At 41.8% G+C, this 22641-nt stretch overlaps 1 protein-coding gene across 2 annotated transcripts; it reads left to right on the plus strand.

Moving 5' to 3' along the window:
• Window positions 1–19060: 19060 nt before the first annotated feature.
• tmem70 (transmembrane protein 70) lies at window positions 19061–22641 on the plus strand. 2 transcript variants are annotated; one of them, XM_085439098.1, is made up of 3 exons: window positions 19061–19391; window positions 21190–21289; window positions 22052–22641. In XM_085439098.1, exons 1-3 carry the CDS (start codon window positions 19209–19211, stop codon window positions 22495–22497), a joined length of 729 nt encoding a protein of 242 aa, XP_085295224.1. In that variant the 5' UTR covers window positions 19061–19208; the 3' UTR covers window positions 22498–22641. The 2 variants fall into 2 exon arrangements, with proteins under 2 accessions (XP_085295224.1, XP_085295225.1); XM_085439099.1 differs by having other exon boundaries at window positions 19065–19376.

Raw genomic sequence — 22641 nt, forward strand, 5'->3', positions numbered from 1 at the left:
TTAATAGATGAGGCTGTGGATGCTGCCCGCCACTCTGTTGTGGTAAAGACAGGTTTGGTGTTCCCTCAAATAAGCTGGAGGAGGTAGCAGGATTGAGGGAGGTCTAGGCGGCTCTCCTTAAGCCTCTGCCCCATGACCCTGTCCCACATAAGTGGAAGAAAATGAGTGGATGAAGGTTGACTCCCACACCTCTTTGCATCCATATATTTTTTTGTTTGTTTGTTTGCGCTTATCCGGGGTCGCGGGGGGCAGCAGCTCCCTCTCCCCAGCCACCTCCTCCTAATCTCTTTAGGATTCCTGGGTCTGCCCCTCTGCCTCACCAAGGAGGCGCCCAGGGGGCATTCTTGTCAGCTGCCCTTACAACCTGAACTGCCGCCTTTCAATATGGAGGTGTAGCAGCTTTACTCTGAGTCCCTCCCGGATGGCCAGACTCTTCACCCTTTCTCTAAGGGAGAAGCCAGCCACCCTTTGGAGAAAGCTTATTCCGCCATCAAAGCTTGTGACCATAGTTGAGGGTTAGGGACGCAGACCATTACGAACCGGTACAGCGTCCACATCACTGCAGCCGCAGCACCAATCTGTCTGTCGATCTCATTTTCCCCTCTCCCCAAGACTTCAATACTTCTCTCCTTGGAGAGAACAAGTCTGATTTATTGCCGGCAATGTGGACCGCGCAATTGCAAGTCGTATAAGGACTGAATGGCGAATAGCAACAGGCCAGACACCGCTTATTCCTGAACCACCTCCCACACAACACTAAGAAACAGTCAAATGCCTTCTCCAGGTCCACAAAACACATGTAGACTGGGCAAACTCCCATGCACCCTCAAGTATCCTTGAGAGGATAAAGAACTGGTCCAATTTTTCCACTTGGCCCGTTGGTACGAATCAATCAAAAAAAATTAAATCCAAAGTCCCACAGGGTAATCAATCCCAATAGGATTCCTCCTTCTTCTCCCCAGCATCCTTTGGAATGCTGTCAAAGTTCTGCCCAATGTGGGAGTTGAAGATGTGGCATTCCCAGCACAACATCACTATATATTCATGTGCCCCACAGATCTCCTCCACCACTTGATCCAACTCACCAGGTGGTGATCAGCGCCTCTCTTCACCTGAGTGTCCAGAACATATAGCCAAAGATGGTAAATGGGCTGGTTCTTATATAGCGCTTTTCTACTCTTCCGTGGACTCAAAGCGCTTTACACAACTTGTAAAGCATTCACACAAACACATTTTCTACGTAAGTGCTTTCTAACTAACATTCACACACACCTTCATACACTGATGAATCCATCGGCGTATGAAGGTTAGTATCTTGCCCAAGGATATTTGGCAGCCAGGAATCAAACCACCAACCTTCCGATCAGTAGATGACCTGCTCTACTGCCTGAGCTACAGCCACCCTGATGATAGGATTACAAAGTCAATCATCGACCTGCGGCCTAGGGTGTCCTGGTGCCACAGTCTGTCCTTATGTTCAAACATTGTGTTTGTAATGGACAAATTGTTATTTGCACAGAAGTCAACACAACACTTATTGTAGGGTCTACCTTGGAATATGAAACACTTTGAGGTGACTGTTGTGTTATGGCGCTGTATAAATAAAATTGAATTTAATTGAATTGAACACCGCTCAGGTTCAGATCTGGCAGGCCATTCCTCCCAGTCACGCCCCTCCAGGTCTCACTTTCGTTGCTCACATGAGCATTGCAGTCTCGCAGTAGGACGACCCTCAAGCACCACACCCAGGTACTCCAAGAAGGCTGAGTACTCTAAGCTGTCAGTTTATACATGTGCTGAATACACTGTTTTCATTTAGTGTTTTTGTTTTCTTTACCTGTGCTATTTATTTTGTGGTATATGATCATTTGGAAAACTGTAAATAAGGCTATAATAATTTGGGGGGGGGGGGGGGGGTTATTGTTTTTTGTAGCAAATTCAAATTCCTACTGCAGCCAGGCTGTGATTTGTTTGTTATCCATTGTCAGAGGGGTTACAACATTTGTTTGCAAAATACAAAGAAATTCAGTTATGAAAATACTGATAAATCACAGATTTTCCTGTAAAAAATTGTGCATTTGCACTGTTTGTAAATGAGGCTCGGTGATTCCAAACCAGTGAATAAACCAATAAAACCATACCTGGTTAGCACACAGTGGAGCACAATCCCAGAATCCAGGGATTGTGTTGACAGCAAATGAAACAAAAGGCAGCCAACATCAAAACAAAAGCTTTTTAAAGCTGTTCAATCAGCCTGGAGGACTTTTCCTAAAAACTTTGATTTCGCCTTACTTGTAAACAAAATATAAAGAAGCTTGTGTGTGTGTGTGTGTGTGTGTGTGTGTGTGTGTGTGTGTGTGTGTGTGTTTTAACAGGTCTAAACTTTAACTTAAAATGTTGTCCTAGATTCAACGATTTAAACCTTGGGCTTGTTTTCGCTACTATAATCTATTACCAGGTTACCGGCAATGTAAGTCCTGTAGTTAATGACCCCCAATTTTTTTTTAAAAATTTTCAGTAATGATGGAAATTTGGCTGTATAATAAAATTGAGAAAAGAGTGAGAGTTCTTCAGCTTATGGCATGCATCTGCATGACTGCATGACATTTAGGATTTGTTTTCTTTATGAGAGCAAAACAAACTTTTTAAATGTTATTTTTATTGAAAAATGGCATGTACAAAATTCCAGAAGTGTATTTTTTGTCAATACATGTCAGAGATGTAACTGTCTAAATCTGGTAATTTTCTTTCTACCTCAGTAATGTTTGAATTATGATGCAAAGAAACCATAGACTTCTCCCTGATAACTAGACTTTAATGTTTTAGAACCTGTTTCATTTTGTATCTGTTCAATTATATAAACTGTGTTTCAGTGTGAGGCTAGCTTACTGAAGATGTGTAAACATTATCTGTAGTATTGTCAAGCGTGCTATATAAGTGAAGTACAAATGGTTTTTTGCTTTTTTTACAAGGCTTTCCAAAATGAGTCTTTCCAATACGAATTCAAAATGATGTTTAGGAAATGTATATGAAAATGACTATTGTAGCAATGAGCATCATCATAACTAAATGATGATATAGTAAGTGTTCAGTACTTGTTTTTGTGATCCAAAATATGTATTCTAACAATAAATATTCATAAAGAAATTATGTAAGAATAACATACTATATTATACGATATCATACTATAAATAAGAACATACTACATTTTGAAGCTGCAAGCAATTAGTCTTCAATGGGTCCCAGACAGGGACATTCAAATTCTTTTTAAAATGAGGAACAGTTCATTTATAACATGCAGGGACTTTTTAATATCACGACTCACCTTCTGAAAGGTTACGTTCCAGACAGTATTATAGAATAAATTTGGTTCATTTCATTAAACTCTTGGTCTCAAAGTGAGCAATCGTAAGATGTCTTGACATTGTGCGAGGTGTTGGTTAAAACAAGTGCTTTCTCATCTGTAACAGCAGATGTTTTTTCTCATTTAAGAAGAAGGCAGTAAAGACACTTTGAATAAACAGAATTTGCAACATTGTTGTTGCAATGTGGCACAGTCATTAATAGGATGAGGGACCTATGGAATCTTCAAGACCCATAGCACAAGTCACCATCAAGTGCAGGATCTACCAAGGACATGCAATGTCCCCACTGCTGTTCTGCATAGGCCTGAACCCCCTCAGTGAGATCATTAACAAGACTGGTTACGGGTACCGACTATGGAATGAAACAGTTGTCAGACACCTCCTGTACATGGATGACATCAAGCTGTATGCCAAGAGTGAACGAGACATCGATTCACTGATCCACACTACCAGGATATACAGCAATGACATTGGAATGTGGTTCGGACTGGAGAAGTGTAGTCGGATGGTAACAAAGAGAGGGAAGGTAGTCAGAACTGAGGGGATTGAACTACCAGAAGGCAACATTGCAGACATAGAGGACAGCTACAAGTACCTGGGGATCCCGCAGGTGAGTAGGAACCATGAAGAGGCCGCTAGAAAAGCTGCAACCACCAAGTACCTGCAGAGGGTCAGGCAAGTCCTGAGGAGTCAGCTGAACGGTAAGAACAAGATCCGGGCCATCAACACCTACGCCCTGCCCGTGATCAGGTGCCCTGCTGGGATAATAAGTTGGCCAAAGGAAGAGATAAAAGCCGCTGACATCAAGACCAGGAAACTCCTAACCATGCATGGAGGGTTTCACCCCAAGTCCAGCACCCTGAGGCTGTACGCTAAGCGGAAGGAAGGGGGCCGGGGACTGGTGAGTGTCAGCACCATGGTCCAGGACAGGACTGGGCACGCGTGCCAGCTGTGGCATGCGAAGGGTTAACTGATGGCATGCTGATGGATGCTCCTGAAGCATTTGAAGTGTTGGAATGTGAAAATTTTAACATCGCTTGAAAAAACTGCCAGCTAGCAACGTCCCTCTCACCGGTAGGCGAAGTTATTTTTAGCCAATTACAAGTTGAATCTGGTAGTTGGGGTTGTTAGTTAAGATACTGTCATTAAGAAGAGGAACAACTAATGTGTCTATGCAAGCTAATTTGCGATGTGCACCGCTGGCCCGGCCATTTATTTTTTAATGCACCTTCTCAGATTAATTCACTGCATGTCGTGCGCAGGGCTGGACTGGGACACAAAAATCGGCCCGGGCATTTTGACGAGGTATTATAGGAAAAGCCATAAAGCCTTGAATGAAAAAAGACGCTGTTGTGACAGTGATGTACAGTCTTGTTGGTCTATGTATGATTTCTATAAATTTTACATCAGAGAAAAACTTTGGTTGTAAGATTCAGATAATTATTTATTAAAAGTGAGACATTTTAAATGAGAATAAGAAAGAAAGGTATTACTTTGTGCCCCCCTTTCCCTGTTAATGCCCTACCTGCCCCCCTGGCAACACTTTGCTAGACCCGCCCCTGTCAGCTACTTAGAAAAGGATCCTGGTGTTATTTGTCTCTCAGAAACAGTTCATAACTTCAACTCATCCATGTCACCTAAAAGGTAAACCTGTTTCTCCATCACCTGTTCAGCTCTGATGGTTCAGTAAGGACATCTCCTGGTTTCATCTTCATGTTTCCCTCTCACCACATATCCAAACCGACATCATGACCAGCAGCTTTACAGCTGTGGCTCCAGCAAACATCAGCTGATACTAGAAATTAATATTAAATACATTCTAACAGCTGATCAAGCTTGAACGTGCTGCTGTTGTTTAGCGCGACATCCGCTGGTTTCCTGTTTCTGGCACAAAATGGGCGATAAATAAACAAGAGAGAAAAGCCGATCAGCTGATCATCGATCAGTTTCATGATTAAAGTAGCAACAGGAGAGGGAGGGAGAGAGAATGAGAGAAGAAGAGGCAGCTGTGCAGCATAATGACAGAACAAATCCAGCTTTGTGTCTTTTTCAGCTCAAAACGAAACGCGTAATATTTTCTCTGAATACGAGACGATTCCATTTTTTACGGAACATTTGGCAACTCTACTAACTAGCCTTATGAATAAAATAATGTTCACCATCAGTAACATCATAGCACCACCCAGCTGTATAGAAACTCTGTCTCGCTAGCTAGTAGCAGTACGAGTTATTGTAACTGAGGGTAAAAAGTGAGCACTATGAAAATAAACTAAACTTGGTTTATATCTGACCCAGATAGACTGCAGGTCATAACTTCTTACCTGAAGCTCAGTTCACCTGACACTCGGACTGGTGGGCGCCTCGGGTCTCTCCTCCTCCTGCCTCCCCTTTCTCTCATCCACCTGTTGCCTCTGTGGAAGCTCCAAATAACTGAGTTATTTTTACACATCTGCCAGCATCTGGCCAATCCACCACCTTTCATTGTTTATACTGTTATAAAAAAAAACCCAAAACAACAAACAAACAAACAAAAACAAATCATCGGCCCATAAAAATGAAAAATCACGTCGGCAAATACAATACAATACAGTTTTATTTATATAGCACATTTAAAAACCCGAAGGCACACCAAAGTGCTTCACAGTAATATGGAGAGTCACCATAAGTCAATAACAGGGTACAAATCGGGCACTAGCACAGACAGGATAGAGGCACTAACAGACCAGGAGAGTTAGATAAATACAAAATCCGCTAAGAAGACAAAAACAGCAGTAAAATTAATAATAAAATAATAAATTTAATAAAAGATTTAGAAGTTTAAAATTTAAAAGATTTAAAAGGGTATTAACTAGTCAGGAAAGCCAAGTCAAATAGATATGCTTTCAATCTTGATTTAAAGGACTAGATAGAGTCCGAGGCTCGAATCGAAGCAGGGAGGCTGTACCAAAGCTTGGGTGCAGTTGAAGCAAAGGCACGATAGCCTCTGGTGTTCAGTCTAAACTTAGGTTGGGCCAGGAGTAATTCACCTGATGATCTTAATGCGCAACAAGGAGTGTACAAATTGAGGAGGTCAGTGAGATTTTAAACTCAATGCGATATTTGATTGGTAACCAATGTAGATCAACAAGAGCCGGAGTAATAGGGTCAAATTTCCTAGCTCCAGTAAGAAGGCGAGCCGCAGCATTCTGAACGAGTTGCAGCCTTCGAAGAGAGAAGGCTTGGAGACCACAGTAGAGAGAATTACAATAATCTAACCTGGAGGTCACAAAAGCATGGATATGTTTTTCCAGGTCCCTGTGTGGTATATAATGCTTAGCTTTAGAAATTTGAAGTTGAAAAAAAAAACAGATTTAACTACAGATGATACTTGCTTATCGAGCTTAAAGGAGCTATCCAAACAGACACCCAGGTTACGCATAGAATCAGGGAGAGAGTTAGCAAGGGGCCCCAGCAGGGCAACAAGCTGGTCTCGAGGAACATGGCTGTCGAACACCATAACTTCAGTTTTTTTCTCATTTAAAACGAGAGAATTTTCTGGCAGCCAATCTTTAACCTCTCTCAGGCAATCGTTCAGGGAGGTCAGTGATGCTGCCAAATCATCAGTCAGTTGACAATAGATTTGAATGTCATCAGTGTAAAAAGCAGAGATGGGCAGTAACGCGTTACTTGTAACGCGTTACTGTAATCTGATTACTTTTTTCAAGTAACGAGTAAAGTAAGGGATTACTATTGCAAAAACGGTAATTAGATTACCGTTACTTTTCCGTAGGAACGCTGCGTTACTGCGTTACTAAAACCGTGATTTTTTGTGAGAATGTCTCATGACAGTGACGTAAGCGAGTGCGCCGTTAGTGACAACAGCTGTGTGCAGATCAACAATGGATTACATATCGAGTGCGGGAGAGAGTATGAGCGTGCAGCGTTTAAAGCGTGGAAGTACTGACCTTACTTTGAGTTTGATTCCATAAAAAGTGACAAAAACATTAGTGTCCGCTGTGCGTGGGAAGAAAACTTCTTTTTACAGCGAAAAAAAACCCTAAACTTCCAACAAGCACCGAGTAGCTACGACGTAATGGGAAACTCACAGAGAAACTCGCGGATTCTTCCACTGACCGCGGCACACCTGCACCGGGGTAAACCTCCGCCTGCCCCACTCCTGCTTTACAGGTGAAAATAGAGCAACAGGACCGCTGAGTCTTTGACTTTATTTATTTTCTGCTGTGTTTTACTTGCATCTATTTGAAAGACTGAGTGTAAACACAAAAAATATTTTATTTTATGTGCTGGAATGTGCAGAAAATAGGTTTAAATGTTAAACTAATTTCTTCCAGTCAGAGAATGTTGCATATAATTAAATTTTTGCTTGATGCATAAAGTTAAAAGATTAAAACTAATAAAACAAGTTTTAAAAAGAGACTTTTCCATTTGATTACATTTTGTGTGATGGATTATGCAGAAAAAGTAGAATTGGGCTGAAAGATCTATCGCTTTATCACCTCTTCAGGTTGTAAATCGTGTTTTTAAAAAGTAACTAAGTAATTAATTACTTTTGAAAATAAGTAATCAGTAAAGTAAAGGGATTACTTTTTTGGGGAAGTAATCAGTAATTAATTACTGATTACTTTTTTCAAGTAACTTGACCAACACTGGTAAAAAGTGATAAGAAATATTGTATTTTTCAAATATGGAGCCCAAGGGTAGCATATACAAAGAGAATAATAAAGGACCCAATACAGACCCCTGGGGCACACCACAACAGAGAGGGGCAACAGAGGAAGAGTATCCTCCCATCACAACAGAGAAGGATCTATCTGTGAGGTAAGAATTAAACCAGTTAAGGGCAGAACGCGTGATGCCTACAATGTGCTCTAGCCTCCTCAAGAGTATATTATGATCAACCATGTCAAAGGCTGAAGACAGATCCAATAAAACTAAAACGGCAGGGCGACCAGAGTCAGCAAATACAAGAAGATCATTATAGACTCTTAGCAGGGCCGTTTCAGTGCTATGGTGTGGCTTAAAGCCAGACTGGTATTTGTCAGTAATATTATTTGCAACTAAGCAAGCCTGTATTTGGAGAAAGACGGCTTTCTCTAAAATTGTGATAAAAACGGAAGCTTCGAGATTGGCCTATAATTGGCAGAGTCTTTCTGATCAAAATTACTTTTTTTAAGAACAGGGTGCACTACCGCATGTTTAAAAGCAGTCGGGACACAGCCCACTAACAATGATAAATCCATTAAAAATAAGATGCAAGGCCCAATTTCCTCAAAACCTTCCTTGATAAATGCCCGGTATGCCCGATGACCAGTCCAGCAATGGCTGCAACAATGTCACAGTGATAATTTATACAGAGTATGCAATATTAAGGTGTTGTTAAATATCAACACTTCACCGAGTTCTTTTGATTCCTCAGAGGCATCCGATGAAAGACAAAACACTGCTCACTAGACCATTTAACACTTTATTTCTCTTTCACATTACTTCTAGGAGGGAGATGCGTCCTGCATGACACGTTGCCGCGGATCTCAAAATGGTGACGCGCACTTAGCAGTTTTATTACAGAAGCTCTCTCATTCTAGTCTGAACAACAGTGTCTCAGTAACTTTCCACTAGAGATGCTCCCCTCTTATGTACATTTTCCCAGGAAAGCGTGAGCGACACATGGTCTCATACCTTTATTTTTCAGGGCTGTGTCCACTTAATACTACACTATATAACTTTATAACACTTATTAATAAAAAGTATAGCATTATTGAGGCACTGCAAATTACTTAATCCCAACAGTGTATATGTAGAGATATGTACAGAATTGCAAATTTACAGGTTAGGGGTAATTACAGTTGTATTATGCTGTGTATAAGTGTACAAAAGTGCAAATTTACAGTTATGGATAAACAGTTCGACATAGTCAGTGATTCAGTAGCCTGATGGCCTGTGGATAGAAACTGTTTTTTAGTCTGGTTGTCCTTGCTTTCACACTCCTGTAGCGTCTGCTAGATGGTAGGAGTGTTGTAAATGTCCTGTAGTGGTGGGAGTGGTACTCCACAGATGAGTTTTGCCAACATGCTAAGAGAGCCTTCCTGTCCTGAGTGATGCTGTTCCTGTACCACACTATGATGGAGTTTGTCAGGATACTCTCCACTGTGCATCTGTAAAAGTTACTGAGAAGTTTTGAGGTGAGTCCAAATTTTCTCAGCTTCCTTAGGAAGAAGAGTCGTTGTTGAGCCTATTTGATGATCTACCGTGTGTTATGAGTCCAGGTGAAATCCTCACTGATGTGGGTGCCGAGGAGTTTGAATGTCTTCACCCACCTGAGTCCCGTTAATGCATAGTGGGGCGTGCTGGTCTTTCCTCATTCTTGTGTCAATAATCATCTCCTTAGTCCTCTCAGCATTTAAGGAGAGATTATTTTCCAGGCTCCAGGACACCAGCTGAGCCATCTCTTCCCTGTAAGCCGTCTCCTCTCCAGCAGTGATCAGGCCGACGATGGTTGCGTTTGATGTTTTTAACGAACACCTTTTATTGCATGTAATGCACAGACACACCAACAGAGGGCAGTAATATCCCTTCAACATACATTGTAAAATTACTATTACAACACTCCCACTTAATTTTACCATGGAGTTCACTTACTTCACTGGCATTGTTTATTTCTTTCCCCCAAAAAATATGCACCTATATCACAGTGTTACTAGAAAATAAAACATTTTCTCTTTTGTTTTGAACTCACACAAAAGAAAAAAAATGTACTGTGTCCATCTTAGACAAAACTATTATTCTGCATTACAATATGCCTGACATTTTTTTATTGAGCATCAACAATGGTAGTACAAAGATATACATGTAGCAAGGCCACAATGCTCCTTTTTATATATTTACCCCACCCCAAGAACATGTTGGACGCCGATCCAGAATTTAAATGACGTACAAGGAAATTCACCATATTTGAAGATGTGCACTTAAAGGGCAATAATTTGCACAAAATTAATCACAATCATACAGAAAAAGGATGTACAGCAGCTGTCAAGCGTCTATCAGGTGGGTATGGTTTTAATTTTCTCTAAATGTTTTAGCAATGTATCCCAAACGGCAAAGAATCTCTCCTTCGACCCCTTGAGAGCGTACTTTATCTTTTCCAACTGTATAAATTGTGTCAGGTCACTAAACAACAAAGCCACTTTGGGTGGCTTTTTTGACTTCCAATGCAATAATATCCTTCTTGAGTGCAAGCAGTGTAGTGAAAGCGATTATGTTTTTATGACTCTTCCTTAATGTTCTATGTCGTCTATCTGTGACACTAAATATACCCATAGCTGCATTGGGTTGAAGCTCAACATTCAATGCTTCAGACAATGTTTTGAAAATTGTTGACCAGTAGGCTTTTAAAGTTGGACATGACCAAAACATATGTGTTAAATCTGCAGAGGGATCTCTACATCTCTCACAGCTTGCATCTATGTTTTGAAATATTTTGGCCAGTCTTGCCTTGGAGTAATGAATGCGGTGTAGATATGCTTGACATCTTAACATAAGCATAATATAGGCATGTTAAGCATATGATAGCCCTTTTTAAACTGAACACAGTCCAATCTTCTCTCTGAGATACTCAAACTTTTGTCTAGACAGTGGTTTGGTTAAGATGTCAGCCTTCATGTTTTCTGTACAGCAATACTTCAGCTGGATTTGTCCATTTTGCACACATTCACGAAAGTAGTGGTAACGAATGTCTATGTGCTTTATTCTTGCATGATCAACTGGATTTTCTGCGATTGCAATTGCTCCTTGATTGTCCTCCAGGATCACTGTTGCTGTGGTCTCCATTCCAGGCTCAGTTAGTAGTCGTCTTAACCAAACTCCTTCTTGTGCAGCTTGGCTCAAAGCAACATACTCAGCCTCTGCAGTTGAAAGTGCAACTGTTGCTTGTTTCTTGCTAAGCCAACTGACCGCACCTCCTGCAAGTAGAAAGATGTTTCCAGTTGTAGAACGTCGATCGTCCTGATCACCTGCCCAATCAGCATCTGAATACCCAACCAAGGTTCCTGTTTCTGTTCTTTGATATTTGAGTCCCAGGTTTAGAGTTCCTTTCAAATATCTCAGGATTCTTTTCACAGCTGTCAGGTGTGTAGTGTTTGGGTTTGCATTGAACCTTGACACCACACTCACTGCTTGTGCAATATCGGGTCATGTGGCCATGGCTGCATACAATAAACGTCCAACCATGTACTGATACATGCTTGGGTTTACAGGTTGAATGACATCATCACTCTTTCTTAATTTGACATTTGTGTCAGCTGGAGCTGCTACTGGATTGGCACTGTCCATTCCATACGTTTGTAGTATGTCTTCAATATACTGTCTCTGATGAAGCGCAACATGGTTTTTGTCCTTGTCTTGGACCACTGAGATGCCCAGAATGTAGGATAGCTCACCCATGTCCTTCATTTTGTAGTGTTTCTTCAGAGTGTCCTTTAAGGTCTTCATGCTCTCTGCTGATTCTGTAATCAAACTCAGATCATCAACATACACAGCCAATATTTCCAACTCCTGACCTGTTCTAACAAACACACACTGATCTGAAGTACTCTGTGTAAAACCAATGCTTTTCATGAACTCTGTAAAAGCTTTGCTCCAGCAATGTGGCGACTGCTTCAGTCCATATATTGACTTGTTTAGTTTGCACACTAGATGTTCCTGCCCAGGTTTGATGTAACCCTCTGGCTGCTCCATGTAGATTTCCTCTTCCAGGTGTCCATTCAAGAATGCAGTCACAACATCCATTTGATGCACATTTAGATTGTTTTGCACAGCAAATGATAACAGTGTACGAATTGAACCAAATCGTACGACTGGAGAGAATGTTTCATCATAGTCTGCACCATAAATCTGTGAATAGCCTTTGGCAACAAGTCTGCACTTGTATCTTTCCACTTGTCCATCACTGTGATGCTTAACTTTAAAGACCCATTTTGATCCAACTGCTTTGCGATCCTTTGGTAGATCCACTAAATCCCATGTGGCATTTTCCAGCAGTGACTCATATTGCAAACCAGCTGCTTCTTTCCACTCCTTTGCATTTGGACTTGACATAGCCTCTTCCAGTGTATTTGGTTCTGTGACACAACAGATGTTTGCATAATGATCAACTGTAACTACGTCAGCAAACTCCTCAAATCCATATCTGTTTGGTGGTCTTCTGATCCGCTGATCTCCTTTTGCAGCTTCACTGGTGACAGTCTCCTCAGTACTTGTTTGTCTTTCACCCGTGTGTAGTGTCACCTCATTCCCCAAACAGAGATCATTTTCACTTTGTTTGTATTGAGAATCTGTTTCATTGAAGACCACATCTCGTCGAATCAGTATTTTTCTTTTCTCCTCATCCCAGTCGGTGGCCTTTTGCATTGGTTGCATATCTCATAACTTTTGCACTGTCCACTCCTGCTGTGACAAAACAAATTTCCCACGTGTGGGACTAATAAAGGTTATCTTATCTTATCTTATCTTATCCCAGGAACTTTCACTGCCTTTTTGTCCAGCTTCTTTCTCTCTGTGTCTGGAACATGAGCATAAGCAACACATCCAAATACTTTCATATGGCTAATGTCTGGTTTTTTTCCATACCATCTCTGATAGGGTGTTTCGTTCTTTAAAGCAGATGTTGGGAGCCTATTCTGTATGTAAGCTGCAGTAGCAACAGCTTCTGCCCAGAATGTGTTTGGCAACTTTGCATGTGATAGCATGCTTCTAGCTGATTGCACTAGAGTTCTGTTTTTTCTCTCTGCAACACCGTTTTGCTGTGGTGTCATTTCAGTCATTTCATGGTGGATGCCTTGAGCTTTCTAATATTCTTGAAACTCTTTAGATGTGTATTCCCCACCATTGTCAGTCCTGCCCACATTCATTTGAGAAGGTTCTTTCAAACTCTTTGAACTTGCTCAGGACTTCCGTTTTTTCTCTTATGAAATAGACTTTACAACATCTGGAGTAGTCAATAATGAAAGTTACAAAGTACTTTTTTCCTCCTACACTGTACAAAAAAATTGCAATATAAAAGTATTTTACTGTGTATTTTACAGTTTTGTACTGTTTTTCTAGAATATCATTAAATTTACATAAATAGACTGTGATTTTACATTTCAAGTGTAAATTAACGTAAAATCTCTGTAAATGTAATAAAACATAATTTTCTTGTTTTTTAAATGCATTTGTACATTCACAAATGTATCATAATTGCACAAATATTTGTTCGTTATTTGAAAGATTGAACTGTTAAATTCAAATGTAATGCAATGGAAAAATATATAAAATGATTCTCATAAACTTTTTTTACATTGATTGATTGATTGATTGATTGATTGATTGATTGATTGCTTTATTGGCCATATGCAGGTTGCCCTGCAGAGGAATAGGACCCCCCCCCCCCCCCCCCCCCCCGACTTACACACACAACAAAGACATCACATGGGAATACAGTCGGAGATCGGCAGCGTTGCAGAGAAAACACTGAAAAATTACACAACAATGGGAAAAAGTACAAGAGGGAAAAAAGAGACCTCTTCTCACGCTTGAGCCCCGGCTCGGACAGTCTCGGTCGTTGTGTCCTTGGGCAAGACACTTCACCTACTGGTGTTGGCCAGAGGGGCCGATGGCGCGATATGGCAGCCTCGCCTCTGTCAGTGTGCCCCAGGGCAGCTGTGGCTACAACTGTAGCTGCCTCCACCAGTGTGTGAATGTGAGAGTGAATGAATAGTGGAACTGTAAAGCGCTTTGAGGGTCCTGAAAAGCACTATATAAATGTAATCCATTATTATTATTTAAACCAACTGTTAACTGTATATTTCTGTACATTCAAGTATTATTATTCATATTGCCGCATTCATTGACCTTGTTTATAGGTAATTTCATTGTTTAATCACATTAACATGTTCCTAATTTAATGTTTAAAAGCACTTGAAAAAGGCAAAATCCCATGTAAAATTAGGGCAACAAACTGTATTGTCATTACTCAAAATAACCGTAGTTTTGTGAGAAAGTTATTTTCTGTTGTTTTCTGGTATTATTTTGGTGCCCCGGCTGCCGGAATATTACTGTTTTTCTAGGATTTTTTTTTTAACGGTGTAGTGACGGACCACAAACGTCACTATGCACTAATTGCAACTTGCGTTTCGATCGTATTTCTCCCACTGATTTGTAAGGCTTTCTTGATAATTTGCCCTCAACACAAGCTTCACAAAAAATGTCCTCCTCTTGTTTTGCAAAGCTAACTCCTTTTACCAAGTTTTTGAGTTTTTTCAGATTTGTAGTGTGATCTAGGCGCTGATGCCACATACTTGCTGGAACTGATGCAGTTGACGCTCCATGACAAGTTGTGCAGTTTCCCTCGATATCCAGCTGATACAAACCGTCAGATCTTTGTGTTCCCATTCCATGGAGAGCTCCATTCTTTCCTCTTATGTAGCAATGAGTCCTTTTGAACTTCACTGTTTCCCTTCTTGGCAGCAGCTCCCACTGAGAAAAGGTTCATTGATAATTTGGGAACATACAGCACATCATACATTGTGACATCTTTTCCATCACTAACTCTGAATGACATTTTCATTGTTATGTTGCCCAGACCTAAAGCCTCAACTACTCTGCCATCACCGAGTTTCACTGTTCGTGGTTCTGAAAACTCTTGGTAGTTTTGTAGAGCTTCTTTATTCCGTGTCATATGTTTTGATGCTCCTGAATCAATTAACCATTCTTCTTGCTATGTATCACTTTCACATGTTAGTAATTAGTATCAAACTTATAAGAAAGGGGACCACTTGAACCCAAATCAGCATATTGAGAACTGCTAATTACATCTGGGAGCATCTTTGAGAAAAGTTTGAGAATGTTAGACAACAAGCTGTGAATGTGATGAAGTGTTGTGTTAACACACATGAAGCTGCTTCAGTTTGTTAGTAAATCTGTATTTGAACAACAAACCAATTTATGAAAGAAAATATATCGAGAAAAGGCTTCTGTGTTTACTGTGATAACCACAAAGAAGGAGACATAGACTGTATCCCAATTCAGGGTCTGCAGCCTTAAAGGCCGCATTTTAAGGCCGATTACATCACAGCGACGCGACGAAGGCTGTCCCAATTCAAAGGCTGCTCGAAATGCGGCCCTCAAATGCGTCCTTCATTTCCCTGAATTTTAAGGCTGTGGCGGTGTAGACTTCGTGGCCCAACATATCCCAGAATGCATAGCGTGGTGGTGGGTGTGGATAATTTTGCCGAAAAAAAAAACGGTGGATGAGGGGCGCCCGAAGAGTAAACTTTAAGTAAGTACTGAATATTATGTCACTTATTTATGTGCAAATGTTTAATAACGAAGAACATTAAACATTCCTGTTGGCCACATGTCGGCAAAGTCATGTGACATTAGTGACGTTTGTACTAACTTGGTTTTAAAGCCTTTAAATATACGCCGTTCAATAGCTGAGCTTAATCTTACAGAGAATGATCAAAGCTCATGTAGAAAGAAACAAACAAATGAACAAAAGATTTTCTCCTTCATTTCTGTCAAACACAGCTGTATGACACGTTTCCAGCTGTTAGTATCATGGTTGCTAGGCAACCTGGGCAGCGCAACGGAGGCTAGACCGTCCCATTTCACAAGCCTCGCACTTCCGGCCTTAGCGGTCTTTGAGTACGCGGCCCTAGAGGATCGTTGAGGCTGCGTACTTTAAGGCTGCAGACCCTGAATTGGGATACAGCCATGGTCGTGTCCAAATTCATGGGCTGCATCCTCCTGAGGCCGCATTTGTAGACCGATTACGTCACAGCGACGCGCCGAAGGCTGTCCAAATTCGTAGACTCCTCCGAATGCAGCCGACAAATGCGTCCTCCTTTTCCCCGAATTTGAAAGATGGGTCGGGTGTGTCCTTCGTGGCCCACCATATCCCAGAATTCATAGCGCGGCCCAGCCAAACTCCAGTTTCCAACAATGGCGGCCGCTACTAAGTTTTAAAATTACTCTTATTAATCTTTCTGGGTCACAAAATAAACTTTTAACATATTTTCAGGCGAGGAAGTAGCTGTGTAAACATCAAATATCTGCTCGGTTTATCAAGATATCGCATATTTGCTAAAGTGCTTCGATGTTTTCGGAGACGTCTGCTACCCACCAGCTCGACAGCTAGCCGGGAGCTCGAGGGTCACTGATGCGGCCGAGAACGGCATAACTCCCGGCACATCATTTTCAGATCACCGCGGACTTTCGCTGCTCGGGTTAAACGTAATATATAATTCACTTAGACCAGCAGTCTCCAACCTTTTTTGCGCCACGGACCAGTTTATGCCCGACAATATTTTCATGAACCGGCCTTTAAGGTGTCGCGGATAAATACAACAAAATAAAACTAGTACCGGTACCGAAAAAAAGAAAATTTATTCATAACCAGTGTTGGGACTAATGCGTTATTAAGTAATGCGTTACAGTAACTACGTTATTATTGTGGTAACGAGCACGGTAACTAGTTATTATGCCAAAACCGGGAACGTGTTAGTCGTTACTGGGATTTAGATAGGCTCGTTACTCGTTACTTCGTGTGGTGGCTATCGCAGAGCTTCCACAGATTCAGTAACATTAGCAAGTGGTGGAGGCCAGCAGGTGGATGAGGGAAAGGGGAGGCAGGAGAAGAGACTGGAAGCGGCCGCCCGTCCGAGAGTGTCAGGTGAACTGAACTTCAGGTAAGAAGTTATGACCTGCAGTCTATCTGGGTCAGATATGAACCAAGTTTAGGTGGAGTTTATTTTCGTTGTGCTGACTTTTTCGTACTGCGTGCTAGCTAGCATGACGGAGTTTCCATACAGCTGGGTGGGTGCTATGTTACTGATGTTGAACTTTATTTTGTTCATAAGGTTAATGATTAGAGTTGCCAACCGTTCCCTAAAGAACGGAATCGTCTCATATGCAGAGAAAATATTACGCGTTTCGTATTGAGGTGAAAAGAAACACAGTTTGTCCCGGACTTCAGCTAGAAGGGAAAAGACACAAAGCTGGAGTTATTCTGTGTTTACGCTGCACAGCTGCCTCTTCTTCTCTCATTCTCTCCCCTCCCTCTCCTGTTGCTACTGTAATCATGAAACTGATCAATGATCAGCTGATCGGCTTTTCTCTCTTGTTTATTTATTGTCCGCTTTGCGCCAGAAAGATGAAACCAGCAGATGTCACGTTAAACAACAGCAGCACGTTTAAGCTTGATCAGCTGTTGTTAGAATTTATTTAATATTAATTTCTAGTATCAGCTGATGTCTGCTGGAGCCACAGCTGTAAAGCTGGATATGTGGTGGTTTTGTCCCAGTCCAGCTCTGTATGCAGCTCATCTGCAGTCTGCTGTTACCTACATCTTCCTATTCAGAAGGCAGAATTTCCGAGTTCTGAGTACAATCGAAAGCACCACGACTGCAGTTTTTGTGTTGGATGTAAAAAGCACACATGACGCTGTGATGCAGGCTAGAATCATGGCAGCAGTCAACGACGGTCCAGGCGTGGGATTTCTCTCGTGGAAATGTGCACATTATTTTTTCCTTTGGTAGGTGGCACAGTGCACTTGTGGCAAGTAAGCAAGCTAGAAGACTGGCAGTCTTGCTGGGTATCCAGTTAGCAACACATTAACAAGAGAAGTCTGAGTAAAACCAAAGTTACTTTCCCTAGTAACTAGTTACTTTGAAAGTATCGAGTAACTTGAAGTAACTGAGTTACTTTTGATGGAAATAACTAGTAATGTAACTAAGTTACTAATTTAAAGTAACTTACCCAACACTGTTCATAACACACGTGAAAAGACCCAGGAAAACCGAGTAAACGATAAAAACGATAACAAAATAACGCTGAAAACCGATAAAAACCCTGAAAACCACACATTTCACACCTGAGCCTCAACTCTCGCGGCCCAGTACCAAACGACTCACGGACCGGTACCGGTCCGAGGCCCGGGGGTTGGGGACCGCTGACTTAGACAACCTACAGATGTTATTGTTGGGCTTTTTCAGTGTTTTGTTTGTTCGTGAGTAAATCTGTTTGGCTGAGATTAAAGTTATTAGATTAGATTAGATAAAATAAAACTTTATTAATCCCCCGGGTGGGTTCCTCGGTTTTTACACAGCTGACTAAACGTCAAACAGAAAACTTATTAAACAGAAGTATGAGACAGTCGAGAATTTACACCAGTGACTTGTTATATTTTAGATAGCAAGGAGCAGACGGCCGAGTTTATTAAACTCCACCGAGACAGCGGTGACGCTAATCAGAAGGCTAGACCGTCCAATTTCACGGCCGTTTACTTCCGGCCTACCCGACTTTCTGAGGACCCAGCCCACGTAGACCGCGAAGGCCGGGTCCTCAGGAGGAAGCAGCCCATGAATTTGGACACGACCCATGAGACGGGGCTTTGTGGAGTGTGCCAGGAGGAGGTGGAGACAGTGGAGCATGTAATACTGCGGTGCAAGGGTTATGATGTGGAGAGGACAGTTCTGCAGAATAGGTTGACGGAGCGGGGAATTTAATCTGAAGAGTGTGTTGGAGGGTAGTAGGGCACAGGTGAGGGAACTGGTGGGGTTTCTGAAGGATATAGGTGTTTATGAAAGAGTGTAGGGTTTTTTTGATACAAATTGTAAACTCACTGTCTGACCCATACTCCGGAACAGTAGGAGGCGGTAATGCTCCTTTACGTTGGTTGCCAACCGCCGTTAAACACAAAGAAGAAGAAGAAACGGGAGGCGAGATTTGCAGCGTGTGTGGAGTTCGTAGGTCAGAGAGTCAGAGCCGCTTTCAGCAGTAATAACAAAGAAAGTACAGAAAACGTCAAAGATGCTGTCTGCGCGTTTCCTGCGGTTACGGTCTCGAGCTCTTCCCCGGATTTTCAGTAACGGTCAGTTTAACTTCGCGCAGCATCGCGCGCCATTCTCCGTGTGCTGCGTGAGCGCAGTGAGGAGGAAGCAGCTAACTCTCAGGCACTCGCTCCTGGCTCTCAACGAGGTATTTAACCGTCAGGTACACATGAGCGTCAGCATCGCGACGCTTTACTGCATACGTTTAAGCTACGCTGATGATGTCATGAGTAACAATGCTGCACTGCTCCAGCTAACAGCTAACCGGCGTTTCTACAGTGACATGCGCACCGCTGTTCTGAAAGTTTAAGCGTCATTTTGAGTGAGTGACGTAAATGTGTCAGCTGAGCCGAACAGTGACGTGGGCGGTCCCAGGGAGGGTAATGTCAGCTGGATGGTAACAGAAGCATGTGACAGATTGTCTGACGTGAACATTTACAGAGGTCATAACAGACAAAAGCACGTGGATACTCCACTCATCAATAAATAGATAAACGGTGACATGAACATGTCTGAGTATCCGTAACCACGTCGTTACACATTTACAGACTCAGCTGATACATGTTAGTTGGGTGAAATTCACAAGTATTTAACACATATGTTACATTAGGATCCTTCGTTCGTTGGTTGGAACTGCAGAGTTGTGTTGTTCTTCAAGTTCAAGGTATACAAGTATAACACACAGTGAAATGTAGCCACTCTTGAAGAGTGATCATCATATTTGACCGTCGCCTGTAGAAAATACTTTGATGTGTTTTGGCTCTTTAATGAAGTGCAAACATTTACACACAAGTATAATCCAGGCTCGAATAAAAAAATGGACAGAAAGACGAGTGGCGGTTTCTATACGTCATAAATGTTTTATTGACAGTACAACATAGAAAATATATCAGACGTTTAAATGGAGAGTGTGTGTGTGTGTGTGTATGTACACGATCAGTCAAATGTTTGGACACACCTTTCTATTTAATGGGTTTTCTTTATTTTCACTACTTTGTACATTGTAGATACAACCTGAAGACATCAAATATATCAAGCAAGATATATTATGTGTATTTTCATGTGTGTGTGTATATATATATATATGCATTATCTCCATGAGCTTCATGAGGTCGTCTCTGAAACAGTTTCCAACAGTCTTGAAGGAGTTCAGAGATGCTGAGCACTTGTTGGTCCTTTGCCTTCACTCTGCGCTCCATCTCATCCCAAACCATCTCCACTGGGTTTATGTCAGGTGACTGTGGAGGCGCAGCACTGCATCACTCTCCTTCTTGGTCAGTTAGCCCTGACACAGCCTGGAGGTGTGTTTGGGGTCCACAGATGAACCCTGACAGGCACACCTGTGAGGGGAAACCATTTCAGGTGACTGTGTCAGGAAGCTCACTAAGAGAAGGCCGACGGTTTGCAGCGCTGTCAACAAAGCAAAGGGTGGAATCATCAAATATATGAAGTAAGTAAGTATATATGGAACTATGGAGCAAAGAAAACAATGGTAAGTAACTCTAAATATGTTTAAGTCTTCAGTTTGTATCTACAATGTAGAAAGTTGTAAAAATAAAGAAAAACATTAAATGAGAAGGTGTGTCCAACCTTTTCACTGGCAGTGTACATATATATATTTAAAAAAAATAAAACTATAAAATGAGTTTCTCAGAAGTAAAGTTGGACAAAGAGCTCAGATGGTTCTGACAGACCTGTGTGTAAGGGACCGGCCGAGTCCTTTTCTGAGATGTGTTACTGTCCTCAAATTCAAAATGACTTTTTATTCATAAAATGAAACATTTCTCTAATCTTAAACATTTTATGTACTGTGGATGTGGTATGTGGCTATGAGTTTTGCAAAACATTGCATTCTGGTTTTATTTACATCTTGCACGACGTCCCGTTTTTGGAGGAATTGTAGTTGTAAAGTCGTCTCCCAGTGCCAAACACATTTTGTTCCTTTTGTTGTTTTTGACCAGATGCAGTCCCACGGTCCGTCCACCCGTGTCATCTCCACAGCACCGCCCTCCGAGCACGGAAACCTCATTTATGCTGGCAGCCTGGGTTTAGCTGTTCGGGGTCAGTCACTTGCATCTTGTTGTGAAATATCATAACAACAACAGCTGTTGTTCACCACAGGTCTCAGTGACAGTGCGTCCAATAACTGTAAGCCTGTAGACAAAAACAAACACAGTTAAACTTCAAGCCCTCATTAGGCAAAGTTTGAGTCTTGGTGTGGATGTTCCTCATTGTGACTAATGTCAGAAAGGATAATAAGACTGACTTCATTTACTCCAGGAAACCATGACGTCGAGTTATATAAGCTGTTGAAACACTTTGGTTAGTAACTGGATGCCTGTGAGTTTGTTGGTGAAGAGCTGTTGAGATTTATTTTAAAATCTTAAAAATTCAACAGATGTTTTCTTTAAAAAAAGAAACAAGCCAGGTGGACACCTACAAAAAAGTCCACTCTGCTCTGATTGGTCAGCTCCTACAGGACCTTTGCTGAGCACGCCTTGATTCTGTTGTATACACAGTGCATACGCACTATTGTTTGTTGTGTTGGAAGTGTTGGCACAGATGCTGACAAAGAGGGGACGCATTGAACAAGACTCCTATCAGGGAGTTCTTTCTGCCCGCTGTGTCTGAATGCTTGTCCAGATTGGGCTGTCTGTCTGCCGTCTGTCTTCTGTAGGGTCTTTACAGTAATTCACAATAAAACTGAATTGTGAAAGTAACTATGTAACATGGCTCTGATAGTGGGGCATGCTTTACGTAGACATTGACGTGTGGACTGTTGTTGGAAGTAACACGGGTTGTGTGACTCTTGTTTTTTGGCAGGGGTGAAGATGTTCTCGTACAGCACTAGTGCAGCCAGTCTCTTCCTCATGCCACAAATACTCCTGAAAACTGGACTCGGAGTCCAGAGTTTTGCCTTGCAGGCAGCTTTCTGTGGAGTCATTGGCGTTTTTACCTTCCTTACCCCCATCCTTCTTCACATCATCACCAAGGGTTACATAATCCGCCTGTACCACAACCCAGACAAAGATGTCTACACAGCAGTCACCTACAGCGTGTTCCTCACCGAGAAAAAGAGCGTGTTCCACCAGAGCCAGGTGAGGATCCCGGCCGTCAGTAAGATGTTCACGACTTTCTACGCCGGGCAGGTGGGGTTCCTGGTAAACCCGGACATTTTCCCCGTCCCGCACGACTACAATCATCTGATGGGCTACGATAAACCGTTCAGTTTCAGAGCAGATGACATGGAGCAACCTGACAAAAGCTGAGGAGGCAGAATGTTGTTGACCAAGTAAACCTGAGTGCACAGCTCAGACTCTGCCAGAGACAAACATCCACGGACAAAATGCTCCCACGTTTGTCTTCGCTATAATAAGTGCTAATAAAATAAAATTCTAACTTTATTATCCGGA

This window comes from Copadichromis virginalis, linkage group LG18, assembly GCF_057382275.1.
Source record: "Copadichromis virginalis isolate Kocher_CV1m ecotype Utaka linkage group LG18, C_Virginalis_male_GT1.1, whole genome shotgun sequence".
Lineage (NCBI taxonomy): Eukaryota > Metazoa > Chordata > Actinopteri > Cichliformes > Cichlidae > Copadichromis > Copadichromis virginalis.